Genomic DNA, 20145 nt, shown 5'->3' on the forward strand with positions numbered 1-20145 from the left:
TCCGTTCGCTGCTCGCTGTTTGGTAGGACTGTTTAATCACACGACTTACCGTTGACTGCACGATTTCGAGTTGTTTTCCGATGTCCCGAAAAGAGGTAATCATTTTCCAGGTGCTTGCGCAAAATCGATTTGCGACGTTTCGACGCCCTTTTGTTCCAATTTTTGAAAAACTGCCAACGATAAAAATACAGGGTAAAGAATACCCTCTAAACTACTTCTATCAAAATGCTAATGGTAAATGCAATTATAATTTGGGTTTGGGCCGAAATCGGAACGTGGACACTTAAGGAACCTTAGTTGCATTTTGCTAACGGAATGCGATTGCTTCGTAATGTTATGTATAAAAGGCCAAATTTTATAACACAAAATTGGACAGTTTTCGAAAAAAAATCTTGTTTAGCAAGAAATAAGCAGCTGCAGGCTGGAAAACGTCAAAGAATAGATAAGATTTGTCGAAAGCAGTATCTTTAGAAGCGATTGCAGCGGACTTTTGTTTTCTGTGTTAAATTGGCGAGTTATCACTCCTAAAAATAGATATAACGGGTGTACCCCATTAGGCATAAATACGTTAGGCATCCCGAGCAGAGTCTGATAACAAATTGAGAACTAAACTTGATGTTGTGATGTAGTAGGGAATGATTGCTCAGGTTGATATCATTTTGGTCGTTTTAACGGTTAAAAGATCAAAATCGAAAGCAGAAAAATTGCACTATAACATCAAACAGAAAACTATTTATGCTATCAGTGAAAGCAAATTGAAAACTCATTGAGATGGTGAAATATTTCATTGATAACAAAATAAGTAATGTTGGACTTTTCTCGGGATACGGTCGTTTGGCATACGTATGTTAGGCATAATGGACATTAGTCATAAAGACGTTAGGTATAATGGACGTTAGGCATAACACACGTTAGGCATAATGGACGTTAGGCATAATGGACGATTGGCATAATGGACGATAGGCATAAATTATCATGTTTAAGTATCACTTAAAGAATTTTTTTTGCGATGATGGCCTCGGGTGGTAAGAGTATGACTGTTTGAACTTTTTTGATGTTGAAGAATTATACTGGAAACTGATCAACCTCGGTCAACATTTTATTCTGTTGTATATGCTTGAAGAAATATTTGCTCACCGAATGCTTGGCATGCGGAAACTCAGATTGCGTAAATTTCTCGGCATACAACCAATAAATTGCACATGACTAAAATAGTTTCATCACTTTTGTTTAAAATCAATCCCAGATGTATTAACCCTTTCATGTCCATCTTTTTATAGTGATTATAAGGCTCCAAAATTATTTTTCTTCGAAAAGGGTGGGGTCAAGAAACACGAAAAACCTTTTTTCCTAAGGATATGTGCTTCCCTAGCATTGCTGGAAGCCGCGCAAATTTTGCCTTCTACTCAATACCATTCTGCTAGAATAATTACAATAGTCAAAGTGCGTGGAAAACGTAATTGAAGGCAGTCTAAATTGATAGGTTTTATCAGTTTTTAATAATATACCAAAATAACGAAGATATATTGAAATTTCATTTTTCGTCCTCAACTTAAACTGTCCCTGGCAGCACTGATTTATTGGAATCCAATCAGATTAATTGCAATACGCATTGTTTATAAATAACATGAGCATGAAGGGGTTAAGGTATGAATAATGTACATTAACTTAGATTAGCTCTTACATACATTAATGGTGCAAAGGTCAAAGAAAAAAATGTATGCTTTGTAGAACAGCTCATGAAAGAAAGAATGATGACTTTTATTATTCATTAAACTAATATACGAATATTACAACTTCTATATTGATTATCTCCTATGTTATTCAGAAGCCATCAAAGAACACAAAATAGATTTCTTCGTTACGGACCGTTTTCGGATAATCACTAAACCGCAACGTACGTGAGTCAGTGGCAATACGCAAAAATAGCTGAACATGACTATTGCACCAATATACGAAGAATTGCTTGACGATAACACGGTAACTAGCATAATTCCTTGAAAATGGCGCAATACATGCCGCCGAAATGTCGGATGAAAAGTAAATATTTCGTTTGTTAAATAGTTCAAAGACTGGAAGCCGAACATAACCCCACCAACAGTCGTTAGTTTTTCTCACAATTTCAATATTTTGATACAATTGTAGAGTTATTGCTCCCAAATTCATCTTAGCTCCTCTATTCATCCCACTCATTTGAACACGTTAGTTAGAGCAGTATATGCTATCTCTATTCAACGCATTAGTTCAAATGGTAGGATAAATAAGGGTACGTTGCACTCAACTTTTCGCTTCTCTCAAACACGACGAAGCAAGGATGATGATACCTATTTCAGTGCAATCCAGTCACTCTAAGTCGAGTAATAAACGAAATAGTGTGGCATCCTGACTAATGAGATGAATAAGGGCTCGTCTACCCTATTAATCGCCTTTTTTATTTCGACTGATATGTAGTCACAGTTTCTTTTTAACGACCTTTAACGATGACTACAATACAAAGAGTTATGAAAATTTAGAGCCATACTCAAGTGAGAGCAAGGATGTGAGATATACAGATCGGAAAACTAGAAGTGGCTTAAAATTTAACAGACTAATCTTTTGTCTTCTGCTGGCAGGAGTCGAGCTTAGGCAGCATTACTACGAATTGCTCATGTCTACCAACACGTCTCAAGGCAAAGACAGACTGTCGGTCTTTACTATAAGAATCGACGGTATTTTTGCTGTCTCTCGTTAAAAGGGATGGGGTAGCAAGCGTAGTGTTTACTGAGCGGATAAAAACGAGTTTAAGGTTGAGGATCCTACAATAAAGAAAGGTTTGCGATTACTCTTATATTTTTGGGAATTATGCCTATCGTCCATTATGCCTAACGTACAATATGCCAATCGTCCATTATGCCTAACATCCATTATGCCTAACGTACTTATGCCTAATTTTTATTTTGTTGATAAAATGCTGTACCTTTGAACAACGACAAGGACTGGAACGGTAATACGGTAGTCAAATAAAGCAAACTTCTATAAAAGTAAAAGCAATATCGCTGTAAGATTCGGTAGTGTCCACTAACAAAATCACTACAATTAAATGAATGTACTGATTATTCCCAGGGAGCGAAATTGGGGCTAACCCCTTAAGTAAAGTCGTATTCGGATTCCCCTCGCCAGTAAGCTGATCCAAAATAGGCGTGTTAGTCACAAAAGTTTCGATTCAGTTTAGTCATCATCAGCAAAAAACAGAACTGCTGTACTAACCGTAAAATCCGTAAATTCACGTTGAGTCGTTTCAATCGTGGACATAAATTGGGTGTCATTTTTGTACCTAGTGTCACCTAGCGGCATTTTAAACCCTCCCACAGGCTGAATGGATTGACGGTGTTGTAACTACACGCGAGACACATGCCCCCTCGAAGAAACTCTTTAACATACAAACGCTCGAGTTCTGAGCGATAATACAACATTGGTTACGAACATATGTATGCACCCGAAGTTACATACACTCTGGCACACGCGACATACAAACGATCGAGTCCTTCGCGATCATTCACGCACGTCTACACCTGCGATCTCGTGAATGGGTGGGTGATTCAGAAAGTATTTAGTCAATTTCCATACAATTATTCAACCTTTCAGGAAAAAGTTTCCTGGATTTTTATTGTAAGATTTTAAAATTTGGGTGAGTCACACAAATCTTCAAGAGGCACCTTGAAAAAATGCGGGGCTTGCCATTGCTCAAAATCCAATCTTTCTGATATTTTGCACAGTTCTTCTTCGCATAATTGTCCAGTTAACTGTGGGAGCTTTTTGCAAAAATTTAATATTATTTTTCACAATAATGTTATTCGATTTTTTTTGCAAATATCGGGCTTTTTTGGCTTCAAAACACTACGAAAAATTCAAAAATCGAGCAAAAAATAAACCTTCTGTAGTCACCTGAGAAATGATGTGAAGAAAAACTGTGCAAAATTTCAAAATGATTGGTCAAGTCAACATTTTGAGTTACGATGTACACCGCAAAACAAGTTTTCGACGAAGTGCGTCCGCAGATTCATTGTCACTCCCGCAACTTTCAGTATTTTTCAATGACGTTTTGAGAAAGTATTGTGTTCTTATTATGTAGAAATTGAATCAAAATACAAACACTCTCTGTAAACATTTTAGCACTTATGAATTTACAAACGGTAAAGCATCGCTTTTCTTTTTTAATTCTCTAAGCCCCCTTCAAATTGTGACAAATTTTAAAGCTTGCTCAGATACCAAATTTCACATCATTTGGACCATTTTGGATCCCAACCTACTTCACTTGAAGTTTTTAACATTGACGCTATGGCAAAATAAGAGGAAAGAATATATTAAATGCTATAATTTTTTATATAACGTTTGGAAAATTACAAAATTCTCGAAAAATACAGAAAATTGAGTTTTTCGTACATTTCGTCCGCGAAATCCCCTATTTTTAATAATATTTTTGCTCAATGCTACAAATCACATTTATTTTACAATTGAAATCTCAAGAATTAAATTTTCATTCAAAATAAATGTGATGTGTAGCATAGAGAAAAAATATTATTAAAAATAGGGGATTTGCCTTTCGATTTTGTCCGAATACGGGGGCATTTTGTCATTTATATAAGATTGCGTCATTTTCTCGTTTGTATATCTCTATTTTTCTTCAATCAATTTTCATAAAAAGGGTACATTTGGACAAGTAAAATTCTCAGGACCAAACGGAAATGGATTTCTCATGGGTAAAAATGAGTTTTCTGCAATACCCTAATAAACGCGGTCTAAAGCGCGAACATATAAACGCTCGTTCCCACGCGATCATGAAATGAAACCACGTCCCCACATCTGGACTGTTTACTCAATATCGCAATTAGAATCACATTACTCACATCTCGTCTACAATTGTAGTGATTGATTCTAATAGGAAGCCCTTCCAAGAATATAGCTCTAGAGCTCTAGTTGGACCACTCTCGAAAAAATGTCAGCTGGTGGCATTTACATTAGAGTACACACTAATATTTCTCCCTTAGGCGAAAATTTTGGTGAAATTCTTTAGGCAAAAATTCAAACCTAAACATGTTATGTTAGTTTCGTTTACACTTAGATCCAGACCAATTTAGCGCTGGATTGACGCTATATCCTTCACGCACAAAGAGTGGTTTTACCAAAAAGGGAACCTTTCTCAGTGAAAAATATTGGTGATTAGGCAATTTTTTCTGCTTAAGGAGAATTATAACATCGTGCATTCCACATTGGCCTGCTAAGCCAAACCAAGTTACTATTTCATTGTGTTATTGTTATTTATTTATTAGGGCTTTAACCTCGAAGATTATTCGCCTTTTTGAAGATAATATGCATTTCGAAGATACAATTCAATTTAAAAATTTAGAGTGGATATAACAAATGGTGGTTAAATAAATGATCAAATATTATTTCTGGCGATTATCCTGGGACACTACTTCCAGCTTCTTGTGTTAATTTTCTTTCTTGGTGTTGAGCAATGGTCAGGTTTACCCTCTACCGCATGTCGTCGTCGCTAGAGCTTTGATTTTCGCTGTTACATGTTTGGTGCTTTTTGTGCTTACGATTGACTCCGTTATAGCCGACTTCTTTCTTGTTTATTTCTTACCTTGGTATGTTAACTATTAGCTTGAGGGTGCCGTGGAATATTGTTTATCCGGATATTATTTTTTTTGCCTGTTGTTTGTGGTGTATCAGCAAATGTCGAAGACTGATTGCTGGTGTTGGTTGTAGTGGTGGAAATTTCTTTAGTTGTTTTGGTGCACGTCTTATCATAGTGTAGTGTGCCATCTAGCTACAGACACGGGCACGTGAGCGTCTGCCCAGGATATGTACATAGTGTTCTTTGTATGTAGTTAACATCTTCAGCTGATCTGTCCTTGAAAGTTAAGTAAGACGGTATAGGTTGTTATGCCTATGCTGGTCAATTCCGTTGAAAAAAATCCGTGGACCATGCGGACTGTGTGCCAGACCTTGGTGAACGATTGCTTTTCGTCGCAGAATGGCGTACGGATTTTGTCGTCAGAGTAAGTCAACTTAGTTATGCTGCATTCGCATCACCCGAACATCGTTCAGAATACAAGAGAAAAATTTTCTCCAAGTGTCGTTTGTGACGGATTCCACCTCTCCATACTTCGACATGAATCTTTTAATATAATCCGTGCTAGTACGTGGTTCCAAATTGTGTAGGCAAATTTCCGTCAGATACCTTAGATCCATATACACGGGGATCTTGAATTTAGTGTTTTAATATTCGACGTCGTTTTAATATTCGACGCCGGCCCGGTTGAGTGGTAAGCGTGACAGCCACTCATTCCAGTTGGTTTTGGGTTCAATCCCAACCGAGGTCGTTGAGATTTTTCTGGGGTGAAAAAATCTGTGGTCACGTCTTCCTTCGGAAGGGAAGTATAGCCGTTGGCCCCCGGGTTCATTAGTTGATGGATCAATATCTAGTTTAGATGGTGGAGTCATCTCTCTGGCGTCGACAAAGAAGATGTAAAATCTAACTTCTATACTTACTAACAAATATCTCCTCCTCCCGTGATACTTGTGGAGTGCGCAGTAGTATATACAGCCTCTGGCAAAAGCAAGTATCGGACTAACATTCCTTTCCTTTCCTTCCGCGATCTACGTTCGGGCCTGGCCGACGCCGGTATTGATCAATAAAACACTTTAGGATTACCAGGAGTTGCACATTGAAAGATGTTTTGCTATTCCCAAGCATAATTATCTACGGATTCCCTGTGCAACTTCAGATAGTCCAGATCGATAACGGAGTAGCAGCCAGGGGTGGCCGCACAAGTTCAAGCTCATATTCGATGTCATGTGGCATGTTGTTCTTTGCTGTGAAGCTTTCTACCTCGGCTAAGGAGTTATTAGTACTAGTTGTCTCGTATGATGCAGCTGAATGTGTGAAACTTATGTAAGAATAAGTTCCATTTTTACATTGATCAACTGTTCCACCTGGCGCGCTGTAAGTCTAAGCCGCAAAAAGTCAATCGCGATTGTGTTCTCCTGTAAACGGTGCTCTTTTTGACTTCTGATCTGTACGAGATGAGGAAGCAAACTGGGATTTCGCTGTATCTGATCGACATAACAGAACTTTAGCTCTAACAGGACGTCACATTTGATCAGTCGTTTGCTTCGAAACACAAATTGTGTTTCCGTCTTGGATCTAGCGTCAAACCGGTGCTAAATTATTCCGGCGCTAAGTTAGTGTCGGATTCTGATAAGACGAAGTCAAAACGCGACCCACGATTTTACTGAATTGATAGTACTTACTTTCAACTTAAGTCATCGTGTTCGTATTTTTTCGTATCCCTTCAACAATATGTAGTACATCATTATCCCTCGTGTTCGATTTTATTCTAAGAATTTCTCGACTAAGTGTCAGAATTTACAGTAGACCGACTTCATGTTTTTCTCAGTTGTCTAAGTGTCATTTTTATTTCATTTCTCCTTCCAGCTCTACGAAATCAACGATGATCCCAAACGGAAAGAGTTCCTGGATGATCTCTTTCTTTTTATGCAAAAACGAGGTAAGTAAAATTGTACTTCTATATTTGAATCAATTCCCTCCTACGATGAATAGGCCGATAGCTTAATAACAATTATTTTCACTACCAGTCTCTCTAAACTATTTTAATAGCTGGTTTTAGTCAGAACCATTCAAGAAATGATTGTTGAATAAATTAAATGGATTTTTAGCCCCTAATTGGCTGCCACAAACGATTTCACAGTTGGCCAGAAAGATTTCGGCTTGTATGAATCGGTAGCTTGTTAGTAGCTTATGGACTAAAATTAGTGAATTTACCATTCTGTACGAAAGTTGTTTTATACCTTCGAAATTAGCTTGTAAAAATTTCCGTAGCACCCATAATCAACAGCTCATGATGACTAATTTCGCCTCGTAGATGTACCCGGAAATCCCTTAAAAACACGCTCAGGTATATGCATGCGATTTCTATACACCCACATTTCCTAAAATACATACCGAATGCGATAACAGTCATCGCAGAAAGTGCACGGCAGATACATTGTAATGGAACAATAAAAAATATGGAAAACACCAGCCCGTGGCCTTTTCTCGATAATAACAATAATAATAACGATAGTTCTGACTGAAACTGAGGTTAGGTTCCGTACAGTCACTGCTGACGGTCGAAGAAAAATGCATTTTATTACCTAAGCTGCAGTAAGTGAGGGATTTTGTACCTGTCGGGTCATCCTCACCGTACCGTACAGAAACGATATTTGTATTGGTATTTACAAACCCCATTCATTTGAATTTCGATACTTGAACACGCATGCAAATACCGGAGCACCGTGAGACGGGGTGGTTTTGAGTGGTATCATTCAACTGGGTTGATAATCTTTCAACTGGAACAAATTAAGATAACCGTTCAAAGTGGATTAATTCAAATTTGAAATTAGGTACTATGGTATATTTCTCCTTAGTGGAGAAAAATTGGTTAAAACTATGTTTTCTCCACGAGAAAATTGTTTAAAATCGTCTAAATTATTTATGGAATTTGCTTTTCGATTTCGTCTCATCAGAATTCGACACTAACTTAGTGACAGGACTAATTTGAAATTAGGTATTGAATTCCCACTTGTAAATCTTGATATCAATAATTTTTAGCGGAATTTAAAAGCACATTTCAGAATCTATTCTGAAGTACCACCCGAATACCATCAAACTTGCCCGCTCCACAATAAGCCGCTTCGTCGGTTCGAAGGAAGCTCAAGGTGAAGACCTCCTTTTCGGCTTCTCACTGTGTGTGTTCCTTGGTGCATATAGTAACCATATCTCCATTCCACTTATGCTGGCTAATTATTTATTAGGGCTTCCTGGAACGATATGAACGCTTATGAAAATGAGCATCGATACCCGAATCCCGTACCCTAGTCTATAGTCTGTCAGTCGCATTAGCAAACGGAGGAAATGTGCAATGCATCAGCGGTCTGAACAGAACAGGTATTGGAATTATACGATAGATTACGGTGTGTGGTCCCATCTAGGGACAGTATTTGGTCTGTATTTTTTTATTTATGGAAGTAGTCAGATAAAATTAGAAATATTTACATTATTACTTACTGAGGAAGTACCGAAAAACGGCCATCTGTAAAAATTCATTACATTACTATTTTCGACACCCTTTTCTTAACCTCCTTGAAAATTTATCACAATATTCGGAACATTGTTAGAATGTTGCTGATTAATGTCCATTAAAATTTATCCTACGATTCGGACCAAATAACTTTTTTTTTTGTTTTCAAGGATGGCCGCTATTTGGAGCTTTTTCAGTCGAATCTTAACTATGTTTAATAAAAAACATTTTGTTTCCCTTGAAAATGGCACCTAAAAACTATCGAAACGTCGGACAGTTCAAAAAACAAATCATTTGGTCAGGAAAAATCTACTGAGAAAGCCGATATTATTCGTGGCAAAATTTAAATATCAACCTGATAACCTGATCTGAATAACGGCCCTACACCTGAGCTGTTGGTCCCGATAAAAGTACCATTCCCCTTTGTTTTTTCTCAACTGTCCCATTCCATTCGAGAACTAAATGTTGTTATTGTTGGGTGCGGATTAAAAATTGCTTCCTTCGCGCCGAGGGTGGTAGGCTTACATTACCTCGTGTTCTCATTCTTAGGCAGGCCCGAGTCGTTCAATTTCTGACGAAACATATATCGACAACTCTGAGATTGATAAATCGATTTTATGTTTGCTTTTATTGCGTGACGCTCGTGATCGATTCGGTTCGTCCTTCTCGGTATATCTGATGGAATGTCAACGGGATCTGATACGTTTTCATTAAAATTTTCGTTTTTTAAGTTTTCAATCAATATCCGGCTGAAATCGGAAAGAATAGGTTCACACCCTAAATTGGGTTTCAATATGACAGGCAAGAACGTGCTCTACTCCGGTAATCAGGTAGAAAATCGTTCCGCGACGAATCAAATGCAAATATGTTGAAAGTTTCCACGAGGGTTGGAATTGAACAGTGAATTGAGCACTGAGGGCTACAGCATAAATGTTAATCAATTACAGAACTGCTAAACAAATCATCAATCATCATGGTTCAGGCAATTTTCCTTGAACCGAACCGGCATCCGGGTGCTAGTTTCGGGTGATTTGTTTGGTACGCTTTTTTGCATTGAATCGGTAATTATCGTACTACATTGTGCTGAATCAACTTGTAGGAGTTTGGTTGGTAGTTGCTCAATTCACCGACATCATGCTGCATAAAAACATTATTAATGATCTAGTAATTACACGTTTGATAGTTAATTGAGATTGCTGTTCATACGTTGTTCATTTATTTAGTATCCTTTGCAATCATGATATTCATTGCAGACGCAAGTTAACTCCAAGGGATTGCTAGACTGCACAATTGAGAAACACTGTTTCTTTTAAAGATTTTGATTACTTTTTTATATTTTGTTTATTTGACTTGGCCCAATCCGTTAGCTTCACTGAGCCGTGGGTCTTTTTTATACATCTAGACAACATAAGGTATAAAATGACGCTAGACAAAGTGCAAAGCGTTATGCGTAGGCTATACGAAGAAATTCATTGTGTGATCTGGGGAAAGAAGAAGAGTCTTCGGGTTGATTGAATAGCTTCAAGGTATAGCGATCCCTATTATCGCCTATAAGATTATGTCCGGAGTTCTGTGTAGTATACTGCACCCGATGGTTGTATCCTTTGTCGGTAAATACAAAAGCGGGTTTTGAGAAAGACGAACAATAACGGGTCAAATAGTTACCATGCGACAAATATTGGAAAATTTTCGGACAGACAACTTATGAACTTGTCGTCTGTTTGTGAAATTCAAGTCTGCGTCCGATTCAGTAAAACGAAGCGAACTGCGGCAGATGGACTGTGATTGGATACGTATGACGCTGGATGGGTCAAAATCAAGCATCAGAATAACGGGACAGACATCCGAATTGTTTGTGATATTAGATGGATGCAGATAAAATTTCCATGATCTCGAATACCATACGGTCCCTTAACGGAGTGGTTGGGTATGGTATATTTGGTGAATAAAGCGTTTCCATTAAAGTTTTTTTACGATAAACTGCTAGATTATTCAGTGAAATGTCATATAACAACGACACATTTGAATAATATTTTCCCCAATTTTTATTGTACAATTTGGAATATTGAGTGAGTGACAGTGGATCTCCGGAGGCACCTCGAGAAAATTTGGTGCACTTCATAACTCAAAAAATACTTAACCTACGCTGTCACGTTTAGAAATTTTTCTCTAAATTTTTAATATTTTGCTAGGAAAGACGCTATTACGAATCGGTCACGTCCGGAAGTCTGTCCTTGATCCTAGAAGCCTGCGTCCATGCCTTCAGCTGGACGAATTAAGAAAATACGCTCATACCTATTAGACAACACGTCTCATGGCGTCATGATCGGGAACCCTATCGATATAAGGAATCCCAATATCTGCCAGAGTTTTAACCGCACACCGAAAAGTTGATATCAGACTCACGGTTTGCGCGACCATTATGGAACACACGTAAATATGTTACAAAATCACGTCAGCGTACAAACGTTAGAGCCCCTCGCGATTTTCCAAGCAACCTACGCCCACGAACTCGCAAACATGATTATACCCCGGTGATAAGGTGAACGTCTGAGCACTCATAAACTTACCAACGCGATCTCAAGCGTCATCCTACAAACTTCCGCGCTCGCGTTATCATGAGTCGGGATCGTCCGGAAGTCTCTATCCTCGGCACCAACAGTGTAGGTCCACATTAATTATTAAAAAAATTAAAAATTAAGAAAAAATAACTCCCATATCCACTAGACAAAACGTTCCATGGCGACATGACCGGGAACTCTAGTGATATGGGATAACTCACTCCCTGTCAGAATGTGATCCGTACACCGAAAACTAAATGAATGATGGACCGCGAATATGTGAATGACCATAGGGTTTCAAAATCAAATTTTTGCAAGCGAAGTCACATACACGCGAGCACACGCAGCAAACACGTCGACATACGAACGCTTAAGCCCTTCGCGATCATCCACGCACGCCCGCGCTAGCACATACTTGATAAAACTCCGGTAATTATGTGAACGTTTTAGTACATACAAAGTTACAAACGCGGTCTCAAACGCGCACCTGAAAACGCGTGAGATCATGAATCGGCCACGTCCGGAAATCTTTACTCTTCATTCTAGCAACTTAGGTCCATACATCCAGTTGCAACAATCGGAAAATAAAGCTCATATCCACTAGACCACACCTTCTACGGCGACATGACTGGGAACTCTAGTGATATGGAAGAACCCTCTTTCTTCTAGAATCTGAACCGTACACGAAAAAAATGTATCATATTCACGGTCCGCGCGCGATCATTCTAGAACACACGCGAATACGCGAAAGGCACATGGTTTTAAAATAGAAGTTATACACGCGAACCTCATACAGGTTAGCACACGCGACATACAAACGCGGTCGAACACGTTAACGTACAAATGCTCGAGCCCTTCACGATGATACACGCTATCGCAAGTCCCTACACCCGCACATACCTGAACCGTACAATGAATATCACATTCAGAATCACGGCCCTCTAATTTGCCTAAAGCAGTGTTTTAGTGGGCGTCTGCTAATTGTAGTATGTGATTCTGACAGGGAGCCCTTTCGAGAACCTAACTCTACAGATCCAGTAGGACAACCGTCAAAAAAAAATTATGCGCGTTCTCAAAATGCTGCTCATTGCACTGTACATGTGTTCAGGTCTCGAGAACGTATTTCACGGCTTGATTTGTGGAGAGCGCCACTGCTGCGGTGAACGGTGAAAAGCGAAAAAATTGGTTAAAACTTTTTGTCACATTTTAGTCCGCCAGATTGGAATCGCCATTTTCATGTTTTTGATTTTATTAACTCAAATACGTGTTTATAAATCACAAAACCTTTTTTCTCGATTTTGGCTAAAATACCACATATATATTTTTAATGGCCATATTAGTTTGACTATTTTGAATTTCGAAAAACTGACTTCAGATTTGTAATCAGCGATGTCCAAAACCCAAAATATCGTGTTATTCTTACATAATATTGACATTATACCACGTATATTTCATGTAAAGTGTCCTCAAATTTTTAAACGCGTTTATCTGAAAACATGATTTTTCAAAACTACGTGCTATCTCATTTGAAAACGGTCCAATTCAAAAACTTCTCGAAAGAAAACCTTTTGCATTGGATTTGCACCTATAAAATCTACCAATTCTTTGTATTCATTATTTTAAGTGAAGCCTTAAAGTGTAAAAAGGGCTAAAAATCGATCTCAAAGTTTGACATCGCGACATTACGTCAAATTTTCAGTTTTTTACCCGTTCTTAGGTCCTCCAAACATTTTAGTTTACTCCAGAGCCTTTTTATTAGTTTTGTGTTTCAGATCAATCCTGCGGCAGTAGGCTGCACGTAGTTTTAGAATTCCATGCGCAAACTTCAATCAATGTGTCACCCTGAACAAAGCTATTTATCATAAAATATGCTACGCGACTTGTAGACGTTTTTATGAGTGGTAGCTTTTTGGCAGTACACTGGCATCGTGTCGTCGAACTTCGACGAAGTCATCGTCCGTATCATGTTCGATAAATTGTTGTGCATGTCTGTCTTAGCCAGATTATTGCACATTATCAGAATGGCACTGCGTATGTGGTGGAATTGTACTTGGGAGAATCCCGTAAACTTAAGAACCATTTTCAGTTTTAATAAGTGATCGTGGATCAGACGCAGGCTTTTTTTAAGTCGCACATTTTGATGGACTGTCAACTTTTCTCCGAACTCATTGATGTCGGGATCTTCCGAAGACCGAATGTCGACTCTGACCATTATCAGGTGGTGTGTAAGATTCGCGCAAAACTATCCAGCAACACTGCCTTTAGGCCTGAGAGAACTATGCGACTGAACATACTGCGACTGTCAGCTGCGGGTGTTGTGGAAGATTGTACCCAAAAACTCGACGAACGAACCGAAGATTGATGCTGAACACAATATGTTATCAGGTTCATGAGGCGATCAGTACAACAACCACTCGAATGTGTTTGGTACCACACGAGGAATGGCTGATTTTATGTGAGTGTCAAAGAGTCATAGACGAGAAAAAGCAGGCAATAAGCCGAATGCTTGCAGTGGCTACACGTCAGTACAAGGAACGTGACCAGCAGAGAGAACACTACATCAACGTAAGGACGAAAAGGATCACACAATATTAATGAGCGGGATGGAATCTATTGACATACAGGAGTGGCCGCCAGGGGATAGGATCACTTTGAGTTGCTATTAAACGGTCAAACGAGTAGAGAAGGTACAAAAAGTATGAGGATTGGGAGGGGAGAGAAGACACAAACAGATTGCGAATCTACTCGCGTTAGAAGAAGTGCGAAAGACTATTTAACACCTGAAAAACATTACGGCCGTTGAGAAGGACGGCATCCCAACCAAACTTTCAAAAAATTAGGAGTGACCGGCTGTATGAAGCAATTCACTGTGTGGTCGGAATGATATGTGTGTAGGAAGAAATGCTTCGGATTTGTTTTGATCGCCGCCCGTTGACTGAATCCTTTGTCGGTGACTACCAAATCGGGTTCAGAGAAGGAAGGTCAACGACGAACCAAATTTTCTGGTTCTGGTTAAATTCCAAGAATACAATTTGCAGACTCACCACCTGTTTCTGGATTTCAAGGCGGCGTACGATTCTGTGAAATGAAATGCACTATGGCAGATAATGCTTGAACATGGTTTTCTGACAAAACTGATTGAGCTGATTCGTGTGACGCTGGATGGGTCAAAATCAAGCGTCATATCTAGTTGGCGAGACATTCGACTCATTTGTGATGTTAGATGGATTGAAGCAGGGCGATGCAATCTCTAATCTAGTGTTCTGTCATAGCAGTCGATGGTGCGATACGAAGATCTGTTATTTAAAAGAATGGAACCATCATGGTTGACATTGACATCATTAGCGTTGATCGCAGAGCAATCTTTGATAACGATGTTAGTCTTGAGGTAAAAAGGCGTGCTGCGGCTGCGAGTAGGACCTTTTACAGTTTACGTAGTCGGCTAAGGACCTGTAGCCTACAGACGTGCTTACACTATACAAATCGCTGATACTGACCGTTGCTCTGTATAGCATGGACGTCTAAGGAAACAGACTATCAAGTGCTTGCTGTGTTTGACAGAAGAATTCGGTTTTCAATTATCGGCGGCACTGCAGAAAATAAAAAAATGACAGCAGACGCACGAGCTGTACCACTTACATTATATTGGTTACATTGGTACATTGTGCTAAAACATGGCCGACTACAGTAGGCTGGACTTGTAGCACGAATGCCGAAAGAGAGACCAGTTAAAGTTATGCTCAGCAGAGAGCCTGGAAGAAACCATTAACTTCGGGGCAGACAACGCTCTCGCTGGTTAAGTGCAATCAAAGTGTGGCAGGCGTTCAAGGAAACTAGAGAATGGCTAGCCAAGATCGAGTAAGCTGAAAGTCTGAAATATATTTGTTTATGATTCGGAAGCTCCTGGATTTTTCAGCCACAATAATGGTGATGATTATCCCGCACGGCAACTTTTTTCTTCTATCGTTCAATCATTTTCACTTCAAAGTTGGAGGTATCGACACTGTACTGCTTGTACAGTGGTAAAATAACAAAGCGGTAAGTAGAGCTATGTGCTCGCATTACTGATAGCCATGGCGAAGCGATTATTAAAAATCAAATACTTTTATGTTACATTAAGTGAAGTGTCAGCTATTGTAGCACTTCCATTTGACGTAGCTAGAAAATAATGCAAGGGTTATGATCCAGACGGTTTGTTTGTTCAGCAGTGAAAATTTGATTGATTCATACACATTAGGGTGCCAATGACATGTATGGCAAAACAGTTAGCAGCGAATTCAATAACCGGACTGAAATTTCGAAAATCATGTTCGTTTGTATTTTATATCAAATGTTAGAATGTCATGAAACGCGGAGATCTTGCGTCATTTTTAAATTTTTTGAAGGATGCCTTAATAGGGTTTAGCAATTTTTTGAGTTGAGTGGAGACTTGGGTCTAGAAAATCAGCAATTTTTTTTTTTGATTCCAATTGCCTTAGAAGTGGATCAAATGTTGAGATCTTGTATCATATCGTGCATTTTTTTACATTTCTTATAATTTTAGAAAAAGTTGCCTGTCTGGGAATTTCTACACTGTTTTTCTAATTGACGATTCATGCATTTCTAAGACATTTCGCATATAAAATGAGAACCGAGTTTTTGTCTCAAATCTCATGCTAACTAAAAAATTCTCAAATACTCAAGTTTTTGAGATTACACCTGATTTCGACCTTTCAGGACTTTCTAAGAAACTTTGCATTAAAAATTAAAATTCGATTTTTGAAATTGCAAACTGTCAGCTCACGGGTGAAAATGTTTGTACCCTGTCCGCTTTGCCCGAGCTCGTATCATGTTCTATTGAGCTTAAATTTTGCATAAGAACTTTTTTCGAACTACTTAAAGTTTTGAGTTGCGTTCTGTTTGAAAATTCGAGATGAATATAAATATTGGCAAACATTAAAAAGATAAAGAAGATGAAACGCGAGAGATATGAAATAAAAAATATCACACTCCTGTTGAAAATCCACCGTGTTCAGGAGGAATGATCGAAAAGGTGTTCGAGATTACAAATTGAACAATAAATAACGTGCTTAAACATTAAGGCAAAACACAAGAACAAAACGAATGCTGAAGTGGAACATGTAACCCGAATCAACTAGTTAATATCATTAGGATAGTCTTGATGAATCCCGGTAAATTAGTACCAAGCAACCAAAACACCCAACTAGTGACCAATCACGTCTACATTTGCACGATCTGGCAGGAAAGAAGTGTCCGATGATACTCTCTGCTCCGACAGTATTACTCATGAGTTAGAAAGAGATTTGTATTGAACGCTCTATCTTATTTGATAATTTAAATATGTCAAATATGTCGTAACTTTAAATCTACGATCCTCTATGAAGAGGGTTTGACAACTAAGTTTTATGGATGTTGGATGCAACGGTTGAATATCCAAGTGTCTAGGATGAGATCATGGATAAGACAAACTCACTCATAGTCTGTATTAGCCTATCAAGAGGCATATCTGCTGTGTTATTTAGAAGAATTTTTTGGCGGAAAGCAGAACTTGGTAGACTCAAACAGTTGTGTAGAAAAGCTTAAAGTAGCAGACCTGCCGCTTCTTCGTAAATCACGAATTGGGTGCACGCAATGCTTAGCAACCGACATCTGTACTCGTTATTAAGATAAGTAGAGATTTATGAACTGAGTGTGTGCGGATAACTTCAAGGTGGTGCGAAGGAAACGTGTTCTCTTTTGTTGGTTGCTGCGGTCTCTTCATAAATTCTCCTAAAAGTGAATTTTGACAATTGGTTTTTACGCTTTAATCATAGGTTTGTTAAGAATTCTACAGCGAAATAATTGGCCTTTTTAACGGCACCATACTAATCGTCTTTCCAACACCATCCCGTTCTTCTCCACGTCATAAACAAAGCCATAGGTAGAGCCACTAGCTCGGTTGCCCTATCGCCTTCCATTGACGAGGAAAAACTATATCCCAACGATCGCGCGTTAGCATTTGGTTAAGACAAAAGCCAACGGAATAGCGGCGCGCAGTCCACGAAACCACCGCCATGCACCACCCAAAGAGCCGAACTGAGTCAAGCACTTGAAAGCAGCATGAACAATGACCAATAAATAAATTTGTTGAAGTCTTGTTAAATTGTTGCTGTTATCACGTCGCGTTCCGGATCGGGTACCCCTTACTCTCCCGCATCACACACCACACGACACACATACCGTAGCTCTGCCACAAGCTACGACACGGATGCAGTTTATAAATATTATAATCGAATTACTCTTCTTGGTGTCTGCTTGCCTGCCTGCCTGCTCGTTTAACGGTGTGAGCGTTGGTCTGACGAGGAGGGGGTACTCGAACTCGCTGAAGCGACCTGAAGTTCAACCCTGCACAACCATTCAATTCAACCGGCCGATTTCGTGATCCCGGCTAATCGATCCCGAAGGCGTGAAAGCGCACCCTTTTTAGTGAAAATAACACTTCAATTTATCAATTTACGAGCTGTCAATTCAAAACTAAGGCTCTCCTAAGCCTTTCGGATTTTTTTCTGGCGAGTACGAAACGACCTCGTTGCGAGTTCATACCCCATGAAAACGCCTGCGGCGGCGGTGGCGGAGTTGGTTGGTGGCGATCCGGTCGGTATGCAAAGCAGCAGATCTCTTTCCCAGAGCGAATTTACGAGCAATATAAAAAGGTGTAAAAAGATAGCAGATTTATTGCTAATTGAAATCAAATTTATAATTCCACGACGCGAGACGCGGTGGTATCGATTCGGGCAGTCTCACCTGTTTGCCCGCGAGAGAGGAGGTTTTCACCGGTGGCGGTGACGACGGGCGGTGCCGGTTCGGATTTCGCAATATCTCATGTCACTTCCGATCGCAGCTGTTGGGAACCTGAAATTTGACCACCAGCACGCAGCTCCAGGGTGGTTTCATCGGACGGGGAAGCGATGAAAAACCAATTTGCGACGAATCTGGTGGTTTATTGAATCGAATAATTCTGGACGGTAGTCGTGTGAGGTGGGAGATAGTTGATGCAATTTGAAAGAAGAGTTTGAATAGGAAAGTTCATGTAGCTCTGCAAAATTGTCACCGGTTTAGGCATGAAAAGCTTCTTCGAATGTTTTTAACGTGTCTGAGGTGATATGTTAAATTCATCGATCTAGGAACAATAAAGCATAACACAATTAGTTACGGAATTTGCGTTTCGACTTCGTCTCTTCAGAATGCGACACTAACTTAGTGACATGACTAAGCTAACGCATGATTTACGCTTGCTCCACAAAAAAACGGAGACACAACTTGTGTTCCCAAGCGAAACCCTAGCGAAGCGTTATATCCCGAGGAGCGTAATTCCGAAAGTACTCGTGTTGAGTGTGTAGAATAGATAGCGGAGGTGCTCTTGAATCGATTTCAATTGATTGATTTTATCTCTCTTTTCTCCGTAATTTCTGATGATCTCTCTCATAGTATTCCATAACGAACAAAAAGGAAACGGTAGACTGTCACATTCTGATGGTATAAGATCGAAACGATAATCCCAGCTTATTGACTTATTGATTCAACCAGTCACAACATTTTAGTCGCTTTTCGTGATTGCTAATTGACATCTGTTCGCTGTACCATCACGTTGTTTTCAAACTTAAATGGACAGTAATTGAAAACCATATGGAGCGACTAAAATGCTGTTCAGCTGATTGCAACACTAAGCTCATTATGATTGATTGACTAAAATGTGATTTAGCAGCGACTGACATTCGATTGAAAAAAAACGGACAAAATCACGACCGTTAGTCATATTGCTACTGTGTGTGTTTCTTCATATCTGCAAAGTTAATAATACTACGAGTGTATTTAATTCGTGGGTAGATGGACTCGCATCTCAGTAAACCGAAGTTTTTCTACTTTTTACCCTATTTACTTTAACATTTTTTAGCTGTTTGTTGTAGGATTGTTAAAAATATCACGGTATTCCAGATGAACAGTGTTTTAGTACGGGACGCATTCTTCGCATGACGAATGTCTTCTCGGCTATATCGTTATTAGCCAACTGAAATCTTTTCAATGCAATCAAACTCTATATTAGCATTGGAAATGCACACAGACGCAGCCGAAATGTAGCCCTCTATTTACGTTTATAAAGCTTATATAAAGCATATATGTTTCAAGGATCTTTAAAGTAAGTATGCTTTAAATGTGCATTTGGCACTATTTTAGAGCAATTATACAGTCAATATAATGTTAAGGTAATGCTGCGGATTTATTCTTTATGTTTCTTCCCGTGAGAATTATAATCGGCATATCTTATGGCATTCGAACATATGCAATATAGCCTTTGCAGAAAAACAGCGCTGGTACCGTTAAGGACGAGTCAAGATACATCCGTTCGAGCAAGACTGACTAAAGGTAATTGTCGTAAAACCATTATTCATATTGTATGAGAACCAAATTAGTGCCAA

General features: G+C 39.1%; 1 protein-coding gene across 5 annotated transcripts in view; it reads left to right on the top strand.

The window, feature by feature from the left end:
• The window catches only part of LOC131688433 (protein dead ringer), a 364954-nt gene that overhangs the window by 255874 nt on the left and 88935 nt on the right, over positions 1-20145 (top strand). For all 5 annotated transcript variants that reach the window (XM_058972658.1, XM_058972653.1, XM_058972655.1 and 2 more), the window contains exon 5: positions 7484-7556. In XM_058972658.1, coding sequence (XP_058828641.1) covers positions 7484-7556 — 73 coding nt within the window. The remainder of the gene's footprint in view (positions 1-7483; positions 7557-20145) is intronic.

The sequence above is a fragment of the Topomyia yanbarensis genome, chromosome 3, assembly GCF_030247195.1.
Source record: "Topomyia yanbarensis strain Yona2022 chromosome 3, ASM3024719v1, whole genome shotgun sequence".
Lineage (NCBI taxonomy): Eukaryota > Metazoa > Arthropoda > Insecta > Diptera > Culicidae > Topomyia > Topomyia yanbarensis.